Source organism: Malaclemys terrapin, chromosome 4 (genome assembly GCF_027887155.1).
Source record: "Malaclemys terrapin pileata isolate rMalTer1 chromosome 4, rMalTer1.hap1, whole genome shotgun sequence".
Lineage (NCBI taxonomy): Eukaryota > Metazoa > Chordata > Testudines > Emydidae > Malaclemys > Malaclemys terrapin.
Window position 1 is genome coordinate 110674821 of NC_071508.1, and position 11408 is coordinate 110686228.

General features: G+C 49.2%; 1 protein-coding gene across 2 annotated transcripts; it reads right to left on the minus strand.

The window, feature by feature from the left end:
* Positions 1-226: 226 nt before the first annotated feature.
* ISCA2 (iron-sulfur cluster assembly 2) lies at positions 227-2854 on the minus strand. Of its 2 annotated transcripts, none has more exons than XM_054024880.1 (4): positions 2704-2854; positions 1640-1808; positions 1015-1130; positions 227-785 (listed from the first exon to the last, which is right to left on the minus strand). In XM_054024880.1, the coding sequence occupies exons 1-4, from the start codon at positions 2763-2765 to the stop codon at positions 611-613; spliced, it is 522 nt and encodes a 173-aa protein (XP_053880855.1). In that variant the 5' UTR covers positions 2766-2854; the 3' UTR covers positions 227-610. The 2 variants fall into 2 exon arrangements, with proteins under 2 accessions (XP_053880855.1, XP_053880854.1); XM_054024879.1 differs by having other exon boundaries at positions 1640-1811.
* Positions 2855-11408: the final 8554 nt, after the last annotated feature.

An 11408-nucleotide genomic window follows, 5' to 3' on the forward strand; every position in this document is an offset into this window, starting at 1 on the left:
TAGAGCAGTCTTCCCTCAGCTGCTGGCTGCTCCCTGTAGGCAGGTAGGTCGTCAAGAATAAGGAGATTAGTAGAACAAATTGGGAAAACCCACAGCCAGCTGGAAAGGGCAGGCACCTCAGGAGTCCCACAGTCAATTTAAGGGCAAGGGGGAAACAGCCATCTCCCTAGAGATGCATTCTAACCACACTTTGAAAAGCATGAAAAATATGAATAAACAATGGAAATTGAGTTTGTTTGTTTTTTAAAAATCAACAATGTCAAATACACATGTACAGGCAGCTCCTGAAAGGCAGTTCCATGTGCTGGGTGGTTCAGGGAGATCAGGGGGGCTCATTATATTCAGCAGTTCCTGGAGCTTCATAGAGGACAGAAGATGCTTTTGTGTGGGATTTAAAGCCTATTTCAAACCCTTGGAGGGAGAGCCCTATAGGTCTTGGCTGCAGACTCAGTTCAGACAGGCAAATGGGGATATTTGCAGTAACTGTAGCAGATTGAGGAGGAGGATTGGGGAAGCTGAGGAAATAGCAAAATGAGAAACCCTTGGAGACGATGCTGAGGACTGTCTCTGGCTCAATGTCCACCCAAGCAACACCCAAGGAGGAGTCCACTCAGAGTCTGACAGAGAAGGATGTTCCACACGAGCAGCCCTGCTCGGCCTGTGGATTGCTCACCACCTGGAATGAGTTGCGGATCAGCTCCTGGCTGAAATCCACCATTGCACCTTTCACAAAGGCCAGGCTGTCCACGTCCACAACAACACGAGCACCACCTTGTTCAAACACCCTAGGAAAGAAGAATATGTGGCTTGTTATAATCCTGCAGACATAAAAGGGAAAAGCACACTTCCAGAGTATAAAGGAATACAATGTGATCACTTCCCTCCCCTTACTGTGCTGTGATCACCCACCTCCTCCCTTCAACATACATTATCACACATACCCTTCTCACCACCTTAGTCCACAGAAGTCTCCCCCCATCATACACCCAACACCCCTTTATCCTCTGTCCTTGCCTGTCATCAGGATTGATAACTGTGTCCAAGGAAAACTTGTATTGGAATCCAGAGCAGCCACCTCCCTCCACCTGCAGCCTGAGAAACTCAGACCCTTCTATAATCTCCTGCAGCCTCTGCAAAGCAGAAAGGGAGGAGCATTAAAAGATCTGCAATATTCACATGCAAGCAGACAGCATCTACTTCCAATCCCATATCAAGCCTGCAAGATGCCTCAACGGGATAAGGGCCAGAATCAGAGCAATATGGAAGGGGCACCTGTATGACCTTGGGGAGGTAACTCATAAGCAGCCAGGTCTGCAGCATACCCCTGTCCACCACAGCCATGTGTGGGGAAGACCTCATGCAGCTCATCTGAGAGATGAGGGGGAAATCACTGATTTCCCAAGACTCAGCTATCATGAAGTCTGCAGTTGCTTCTAAGGGGTGTCTGAAAGGGGAGGGAGGGTCATCAGTGAACCGCACAGATTATTATAAAATCCTCTGGGAACCTTTAGGTCAAGTAGCTACAAGTAGCATGATGTTACAGGCACTTCAATAGTATGGAATGCCAGGCACTGCAACAATCTTCTCAATGACACACAGACACATCAACACACCATGAGTGCTTTCTAGAGAATTGTACCTTCACACAGCTGTTGGTGAGGTAGATCTGTCCCTCGCTAGAGTCAGATACTGGTTGCCCTGGCTTAGAAGAGGATGATGCCCACTGCACCCAGATGCTTGGTACATAGGCTCCATTCTGAGAAGAACAGGGTGGTGTTCTCACTAGGCGCAGCAAAGTAGGAGAAAGGCTGTTGTGAAAAGATGGGGATGGAAATAGTCAGCAAGGCAGGTGAAAAGCACAAAGGTTACTAGAGCAGAGCTCCAGAAAGGAGATTTTTAAGAAAGCAGGTGTGTGGGGGGTGGAGGGGAATTCTCAGTGAAAGGGTAGAAACAACCTAAGATGGATGGGGAGTGGCAAGGAAGAGGAGAAAAGCCTAATCTACACTGCTTCAATATACATATAGCTAGTGACAGCACAGAGAGATTATAGAATCAGGCTGGTTCACAGCAATGATCAGATTAGTCTGGTATCGGGAATATGACAGCAGCCACTACCAGATGCTTTGGAGGCAGGAGCAAAGAACACCCGAGCCCACCGTGCTGGGCGACCTTGCGCTCAGAGGGAGTCCCTGAGGAGATGGCTTGTGCCCTGAACCTGGAGTGTCCGTGTCCATCACCTGTCTGACACCCTGTCTATTATAGGTACCTTAGCTACAGGCGAGAATATTTTGCTACCTGCTGCCAACTCTTGGCCCGGCACCGGGCACTAGCGAGTCCCTGGAGCACCTGCGCATTATTCTAAAGTGGTTTCCTCTGGCAGGGTCACACTGCGCGGCAGAGCTAACCGCGCCCTCGGCCCGAGGTGGTCCGTGCCCTCTCCAGGGGCGCCACCCGCCGGGGAACGGCCGGGTCAGGCGCCGCAGCGGGGCTTGGCGCAGCCGCACGCTCGCTGCACGGCAGGGGCCGGGTGCTCGGGGCGAGGCTCCAGGAGAGGGAGCTGCAGGCGCTCAACAGGCGGGCGGCGCGGGGATGGCGATGCCACCCCTGCCGTGCGGCGCCCCCCACACGCGCCAGGGACGGAGCTGAGACCCCGGGCTACTGTCCAGGCTCCACCCGAGCCCGGCGAAAGGGCCGCAGCGCTACCTGCACCGACCGCCGGGACGCAACCTCCTCAGACAGCTCAGCAACACCCCCAGCGCCGCCATCTTGCACCAGTGGCTCTTAGAGTGCCCCGCCCACCTGCCACGCCGCTATTGGCGCAGAGCCCGTGGAGCCCCGCCTCTTCCTGCGGCCGGATGACGTAAGGCCTGCCATGACAGCTACCGAGGCGGAAATGCCAGGGTGGAGGTGCGCGGGCGCGGTAGCAAAGCGGTTTAGGAACCTAGCGTCTTGAGTTTGGTTCCTAAGCAACAGACTGGCTGATGGGGTTGGCTCACCCTGGCCAGAGCCTCCCCGGCTCCAGTTTCCCACTTTGCCTGGCTCTCTGGGGTCCGCTGACCCCCAGACAACTAGGGTTGCCACCTTTCTAATTACACAAAACCCAACACCTTAGCTCCGCCCCTTCCCTGAGCCCCCCCCCCTTGCGCCGAGCCCCCCCCACTGCTCACTACATTCCCCCTCCCTCACTTATTTTCACTGGGCTGGGGCAGGAGGTTGGGTTGCAGAAAAGTAGCTTGCGGGCTGTGGGATGGAGCCAGAAATGAGGGGTTCAGAGTGTGGGAGGGGGCTCCGGACTGGAACAGAGTGTTGGGGTGGAGGAGGGGTGAGTGCTCCATCTGGGGGTGTGGGCTCTCGGGTGGGGCTGGGGATGAGGGGTTTGGGGTGCAGGAAGACGCTCCAGGCTGTGGGGGTGGGGCAGAGGGGTTCAGGCTATGGGAGGGGGAACTGGGCTGGGGCAGGGGGGTGGGGCAGGGCGAGGGCTCTGTCTGGGGGTACACTACAGGCTCTGGGGTGGGGATGAGGGGTTTAGGGTGCAGTAAGAGGTGCCAGGTTTGGGGGGGGGGCTCAGATTTGGGGTTGGGGCACAGGCTTACTTTGGGCGGCTCCCAGTCAGCAGCGCAGCAGGGGGGGTTAAGGAAAGCTTCCTGCCTATCCCGACTCTGCGCTGCGCCTGGAAGCAGACAACAGGCGGAGGTCCGTGGCGGAGGCATGGCAGACAGCTCTGCGCGCTGCTCTTGCCCCGAGGCACCTCCCCATAGCTCCCACGGCCAATGGGAGTGCAGAGCCAGTGCTTGGGGCAGGAGCAGCACCCGGAGCCCTGAGGCCCCCCTGCCTAGGAGCCGGACCTTCTGGCTGCTTCTGGGGTGCAGCACAGAGCCAGGATAGAGAGGGACTAGCTTGCCTTAACTCCGGTCAGCAGTGCTGACTGGAGCTGCCAGGATCCCTTTTCGACCGGGTATTCTGGTCAAAAACCAGACACCTGGTCACCCTACAAGCAACAGCCCCAGAACCAATGTTGCGGCCGGGGCAGCTCTGGTCATTGGCTGGGCTCTGAGGGAAAGTCACTGACTCCTTCCCCCAGTGTAGGGCCCTTGACTCTGATCGTACCCCCTTCCCCACCGAGTCCTGCGGCTAGTCAGGACCATTTGGCCCTTCCTTCTCCTGCGCGTGGCATTGGCCTGGGCCCTGTCTCAGAGACGCATCCCCCCCCGGTTAAATCCTCTGTCCCATTTGTTCAGGTGCTGCTTCAGCGGCAGAGTTCCTGGGCCTGGCCTGCAGAGTCATCAGAGGCCATGGCCCTTCTGGTGGGAAGCGCACTATGCCAGCAGGGGAGTCAGCCAGTACTGATGGCCCTTGAACTGCTTTCATTATCAATCCTCTCCCAGGTGTCCCGCCCCGGCACCCACAGGACAGCGGCCATAACACAGCACTGCACAGACTGGGTGTTTTAATCCAACACGAAGGTTAAGATCCAAAGAGAGGGTCACAAACCAAAATGGAGCTCACAATTGGACGCAGCCAATCCCCAATCTCACACACACAGGCCTACTCCTCTCCCACTGATTTAAAAGGAGCTAATCACAGGCATGAAGTTGAGCACATGGATAACTAATTGAAAGATGGAGGTCTACAGTTGCCTAATGCTGTGTTGGGCTCTACAAGGGTTGTTCCAGTTGGCCAAGCAGTAAACCTGGCTCTTGGTTTATTTATACCATCTCAAACCTGGTGATATAGACCTGTCTATGCAATTTACCTTTTTTGTCCTTGGATTAACTATAATAATTACTGTGGAATTATTAAAGTATCACATACAAGCTCACAGGAAATCAGGATGCTAATCTAGTTATTTGCAGCATATTTATGAATCCCCAAACCAGGGATAATGTAAATCTTAATTAAATAAAAGTGTTTCTTTTTACTTCTGTTGCTATTATTTAATCAACATCTCTAAAGGCAGACTCTTGGAGAAGTAGCACCAATGTTTTCTTTTCCCTGGGGGTGCTGCACCCCTGCTCCACCCAGAGGCCCTACCCCTACTCCATCCCTTCCCCCAAGGCCCCACCTACACTTTGCCTCTTCCTGTCCCCAATACGGCCCCTGCCCTCCACTTTCCACCCTCCCCCAAGCCACTCTCCAAGTTGCCCAACAGCTGTTTGGCAATGTCCTCAATCAGCTGTTTGACAGCACTCCCAATTAGCTGATTATGATGCTGCCAAACAGCTGATCGGGGGTGCTGCAGAACAGCTGTGGCTGGTGGGCACTGAGCATCCATTATTTCCCACACCCCCATGCCCCATGGGTGCTCCAACTTTAGAGCAGCCACAGAGTTGGTACCTATGAGCAGATGGATTGCTTCTGTGGACTGCAGCCAGAGATGGGGTTGGGAATCCTGTCTTCCCTTTAACCACTGTACCACTTTCAGTTCTCTCTTGCTGACAGTGTGTATTGGATTCACCTCTGTGTACTGGATTATCCTGCTGCAATGATAGCATGTCACATATGTAGGTGTTTGGCAAGCTTCATTTCTGCAGGACAACTTGCAGGATTGGGGCCTGATTGCTGATATAGAGGAAACTGTGAAACTGATTCACAGAGGGAATAAAAACAGGAAAAAAATCCAATCTCTTTTAGTGTTGGTGTTTTTAGTAACAGTAGTGGTAAAAAATGTGACAACATGACTTCTCTTTCTAGATGTTGCCCAGATTGTAGATCCCCTTGCAAACAGAGGATAAGGCCTAGAGAGAAGCAAGGGTGAGCCAGCTGGGCTCATTTTCAACTAATTTCATTAATACTTTATTAGCTAGACAAGCTAAACAGATGTCATTTGAGTGTGAACATAGTACTAGCATGGATTCCAGCACATGTTGGCATGCCTGGCAGTGAAATGGTAGAGAAGGAAGCAAAAAATGCTTTAAAAATGCAGCAATTGCTATAAAGAGTCCTTTGAGTAAGAAGGAATTTAAAAATTTAGTTAAAAGGGATTTTAAAAGGCATGCCAAGAATTGTGGCCCAAGGAGAAAAGAGGAAGATGATTCTATGACATATACCCCAAAATAGAGGATAATGTGCTACTGTACTCCAAAGGTATGTAAGGTGAAGTACTCAAAGTTAGTACATTAACTGGTCACTGTGGTTTGAATAATTATGTCTATTTATTGAATAGACATAAAGATGGGTTATGTAACATATGTAAGATTAAATAAACAGTTGATCACCTGATACGGGACTGCAGGGAGCATTCCCCAGGAAAGAGAGCCTCTTCATGAAAAATGTATGTTTTCAAGAGACAGAATATACTGTGAGGGTTTAGTGAGAACCTCAGGAAAGTAGGGTAACATTAAAAAATCTCTACTGTGTGTTTTAAGGATATTGAGCAGCATAAGAGAGTGTAGTAACATGAATGTACAAGGAATATGGGAAGTGGCAGTTATAGACTCAGTAGGTAAGTGTGCTTCACCATAAAACATAAGAAGGTGTTGTCAATGTATAAGAAATAGACCCCTCAGATATCTGCTAGAAGTAAGTCTGACCAGGGAAGGGTTCATGCTGTATATGGGTCCCCTAGTTTATTAGTAGCCATTCCTAAGATAATCATTAAGCAGTGTACTGCTGTGTCTCTCATCTAGGGTCATGCACAGGATTTTCCCCCTCATAGCTTTTATTTTAATTTTTATTTTTTAAAAGTCTTTTATGATTCCTGGTAATGATATCTCTTTTGTACACTCCCTTGTATTTCAGACACTGGAGCAGAGTGTGTCTCTGTCCCCTAAACTTGTCTTTATCACCTTGATTGCTTGCTTAATTCTATTTTCTGGGTTTGGCCTGTGCTTTGTGTTTCCTTCCCTAGTCTGGTTGCTGGTTCCTTATTGGGTGAACATGTGCTTTAGCTCTGCTCAGTTTGCCGCTGTGAGGTAATCTGCTAGTATGAGCTGTGGGGAGATTTGTGGTAGTCTAGCTGTTTGAATTGGTTAATAAATCACCTTGAGCACACTTCAGTTTTGGGTGGGGTTTGCTCTAATGATTTGGAAGCTGGTGGTAATAAGGTGTAAGGAGTGAATAGCTATATAATGAGAGTCTCAAACAAACTTTCATTGGGAGTTGAGTTTTGATTGTCTAGTGCTTTGTGGTGGAGGAAGCATTTATTTGCTGTCCTGGTTGATGTAGCATGAGACCTTAACTGTTCTTTTCTGGATGGTGATTAGGATGAGGGAAGTCATCCAGTTCTGCTCTGTGGTGGACTGTTGCTGTGTACATAAAGCGTTTGTTTGTTGGACTGCAAATGTAAGGTTGCTATAGGGATGTTGTTTCACTAGGTGTAACTGGCTGTTAAACTAGAGTCCTGGATTTTACTCTCAATTGATTGGATTATACTACTGATCAGCTCTAGCAGTAGTCTTATTGATGGATAGTGTGTCTACCTAGTGACTTTCTCATTCCACAGGTCTCATTGTGTTTTTGTAAACAGTCTTCTGTTCCTGTCTGTGTTTATGATGAGACCATGTGGGTATGCATAAACTAGGGGGTGTTCAATCTTCATGTGTGCATTACAACATTAGTCTGTTTGTGTGATCTTGGGGCTCTCTGAAATGTCTTTCTGAAGTGCTTTTTCTGAGTTGACCAGTAGGCCCTTCTGTTGCAGTAACTGTCAGAAAGCATGAATTATTTTTTGAAATCTTATTCTGCACTTGATGCCTTGATAACAATTCTATTTTGTACCATTTCTAAGATCCGGTACCAGATTAAACAAATCTTTTGTCTCAAAGCCTATGAAATAAAACAAGAGACCATGTGCCTTTATTATTATTACTATGTTTGAACATCTGTTGAAGTAAAGACATGGTTGGTGGGTAGCTCGTCAGGGAGGAGTCCCATTTAACTCTCATGGAATATGTTGCTGAGGGTGACCTATTATCTTGCTTTATTGAGAATGCTACAGAATACTTTGCGGATTATGCTATTTCAGTTGAGTAACTCTGCTCAAAACTCCTGTATAGGCAGGCTTTGCATCTGGAGCACAAAGACTGGAGATGGAGAGAAGGAAATGAGTTCTTTCCTCAAGGCCCTCAGAAAGCAAGATACACAAATCAAAGCACTTTGCAAGCAGCTGGACCAAAAGAGATACTCAGGTGGGTTAAAGTCTCTGGACATGTGCTTTCAGAGGACAAACCACTCCCTAAGCATTTACTTGTAGTAGGCACTAAGGGATCTTTGTTTACTTGAGACTCTGTAGAGTGAACCACTTATGAACCTTCCAGGAAAATTCCCCTGACAATCTAAAAGAAAAACATTGATCACTCCAGGAAACAAACTTTTGAGGGGAAAAATGGTGGCTGCTGGAGACAGTCTTCCACAGTTGCACTAATTCTCTTGTAGTCTCTTCATATAGAGAATCTTGTCTGGAGGACAGATAGTCAGATGATCTGACTAAGCAGGGGCTTTACATTTGATCAATTTGAAGCTGAGTGGAGATAACTGTGATAGAGGCCTGAAAAGGCTGCCTCATCCCTGTCTCATGCCACATTCCTGCATCAAAGCATGTGAGTGTTGGTGTCTTTGATCTACAAATGTCAATGATCTAACAAGAGCCAATATGCTCTAATAAATTTGTTAGTCTCTAAGGTGCCAAAAGTACTCCTGTTCTTTTTGTGGATACAGACTAACACGGCTGCTACTCTGAAACCTAACAAGAGCCAAGTATTTCCTACAGCACCGAATTAGTGCAGAGTGGCTTTAAATCTATTTTAGGGTGCCAGATTGAGTCAAACATCCTTTTAAACATAATTAGAAAGCAGTAGTGGTGGTGGTGTGTTTTTTTTTTTTTGTTTTTTTTTTGTCACCTGTTTCCAGTATCCATGGAGTAAATTTGGAGCCCATCATTTAGTGTTACTGGGGGATTATGAAGCAGAGTTGACTCATACTATAGCTGCTGCAGGTCAAAGAGTGCAACTGCCTTCTTGAAATAACACTTGCTGAAATCCCTTTTACAAAGTCTGACTAATGAATGAGGCTACAGGTCAGCCTGCTGACATTGCTCACTCGCTGTTGCTTGAAGGAAGAACATTTCCACTTGCTTTTGTAGGAATTCCTTCTATTACTCTAGCTGGGATCTGCCCACTTGGGCTGCTAATCATCTTTTGCATGTGAATGCCCTCATCAGCTGTTCCTGATTCCCCTCCACTCCCTTAGAAACTGAATTTACCAATAAAGAATTTAGGAATGGGTAGATTTCCAGTAGAGGCTTTGGAGAGAGGGCCTAGGAGGGGAAGCTACCATATAATTGTCCTGGTTCTCTCTCTATGGTTCTGCTCCTACAAGACATGCTGTGCAGGTCACAGCTTCTCTCCCTCTCAAACCAGCTCTTTCCTTGTTGATCTTAGACTTTCTCTCCTCTAGGGTGCAACCTTGCTCACACCTTCACCTGATCTCATTCCTCCTGCACTCCACCCAAGCCACTCCCTTCCTCTTCTTTGCCTGCTTGTCTTCCACATAGGCTCAAATTGGATGTGAGAGATGGAAAAGGACTATCAATCATTTCTCCTTTGGACCCTCTCTCCAGTCCAGGGCAGTCTAGTTTAAATGTCCCGGGGGATGGGGTTACCACCACTTCTTATGGGAGACCACTCTGCAGCCTAATCCAGTTTGCTGTTGGGATATCCAGCCTGCATTTTTCTTTCCTTAATTTAATCTCATTAGTCCTATGGATCCATCACTGGATCATCTTCAGTAACTGCTCCAATTTTTCTGTTTACACCTTTTCAATATTATTACAATTGCATAGCTTCTTCTCTCCGTAGTCAGCATTTAACCAGGAGTGTTTATTCCCAAATACCAAACTAATTACCTCCTATTCAAGTTTGCTAAATACAGTTTAAAACAATGCATCCCAGTGAACAACGAAGGTTCTGTAACCTTACTCTGGCACCCAACACACCACTAGCCAGACAAAAAGGCAATCAGGTGCCTGCCCTGAAGAGTTTCCATTCCAAATGAGACTGCAGAGGGGATGGGGTAACATTAAAAGGGGTGCTATGGGAAGAGTAAAGGGTGTGGCAGTACAATAAGAAGCTGTACATAAGAATACCATACGGGGAGCAGGTGTAGGTAGAAGGGGAAGGCACATGCCAATCTCTCTCCTCTCCTTGAGCGTGGGTGGAAGGGCCAGGAGCCTCTTCCCTGATGCAGGTGGAAAAGGATGGCTCCATGTGCACCCTATGTGGGGAAGAGAGATGGGAGGAGTTTGGGGCTCAGACTGAATCCCCTACCTTGTATCCCTGACAGTCACTGAGAAAAGCTCCAACATGGAGGAGACTGCGAGGGTGCCGCTTGCCAGCCCCATTATATGTGTGGCAGGAATGAATCCCACATGTGGCCTGATGCTGGTCAGTTACAGGAAGGGGGTGTCCCTGATCACCCGGTTTAAACTGGCTTCCTGAGTGTGCTGGGCAGGGTGATTGTGTAGGGTACACAGGAACCATTTGAGGAGTCTTGGGGATTGGGTAGGCAGGGCTGTGGGTTCTATCCATAAACTAGACCAGCTTTGGCTCTGGGCAGCACGCTTTGGCCCTGGGTGGCATGGCTCAGGTTACAGGCCCCCCTGCCCAGGGCTGAAGCCCATGGGCTTGGGTTTTGGCCTTCTCGCCCAGGCCAGTGGGGCTCAGCGGGTTCAGATTTTGGTCCCCCCTCCTTCTGACAACAAAAATTACTACATGACCCCAGGAGGTCATGGTGCAATGACGTTTGAGAATCCCTGAACTAGAGTGAGCATGCAAAATTGCTGGCTGCTTTACACCCCAGCTGTTCCTTGCCACTTCTGCTCTGGGGTTAGATTTCAGTGAGAGATAGCTCCTGAGTCAGTGCTTTTCAGACATGTTAGTCACAAGCTCTGGCATATCTTCTAGGGGGGATAGGTTGGTCCAGCAGCAGAGACCAGCGGTGCTACTGGCTCTTGTGACTTTTAAAATCATGAATCTTGTGATAGTGTCTTTCCTAAGCTCCGTGCCTTATAGCAGGAGCGCACACAAGAACCTCCGCTTCCCGTTTTGTAACCAGGGACAGGGCGGGGGAAAGAGGCTTCTGGCCCTTGGCTTTGTGGGGGGAAGACTGAGAGCCTGAGCCAAGCGCCCCTGCAGCCCCAAACCAGAAAGGGACTAAACACTCCCGGATGTATGTAAAGAAATCCATTCTCAGGTCTCTGTGGGGTGTTTGAACCCTCTGTGCAGCTCGGCCGGGCCCGGGATCTCTGGCCCTACTGGCCCGTGGCGGTCCGGCCGGGTCACGCTAAAGGCTTCTTGTCTGTGATATGGCTGGGCCCGGGCGCCCAGAGCCAGGAGTCCAGAGCGGCACCCCCAGCCAGGGCCGGCTCTGGCTTTTTTGCCGCCCCAGGCAAAAAAGCCGCCGGCCGCCCCCCC

What these genes read in the sequence shown, in the direction of transcription:
- ISCA2 (XM_054024879.1), bottom strand. Translation starts at nt 2,765, where the DNA reads ATGGCGGCGCTGGGGGTGTTGCTGAGCTGTCTGAGGAGGTTGCGTCCC. An exon ending in CGTCCCGGCGGTCGGTGCAG is followed by an intron (nt 1,812 to 2,703) that starts GTAGCGCTGCGG and finishes ATCTTTTCACAA; the next exon opens with CAGCCTTTCTCCTACTTTGC. An exon ending in TCACCAACAGCTGTGTGAAG is followed by an intron (nt 1,131 to 1,639) that starts GTACAATTCTCT and finishes TCTGCTTTGCAG; the next exon opens with AGGCTGCAGGAGATTATAGA.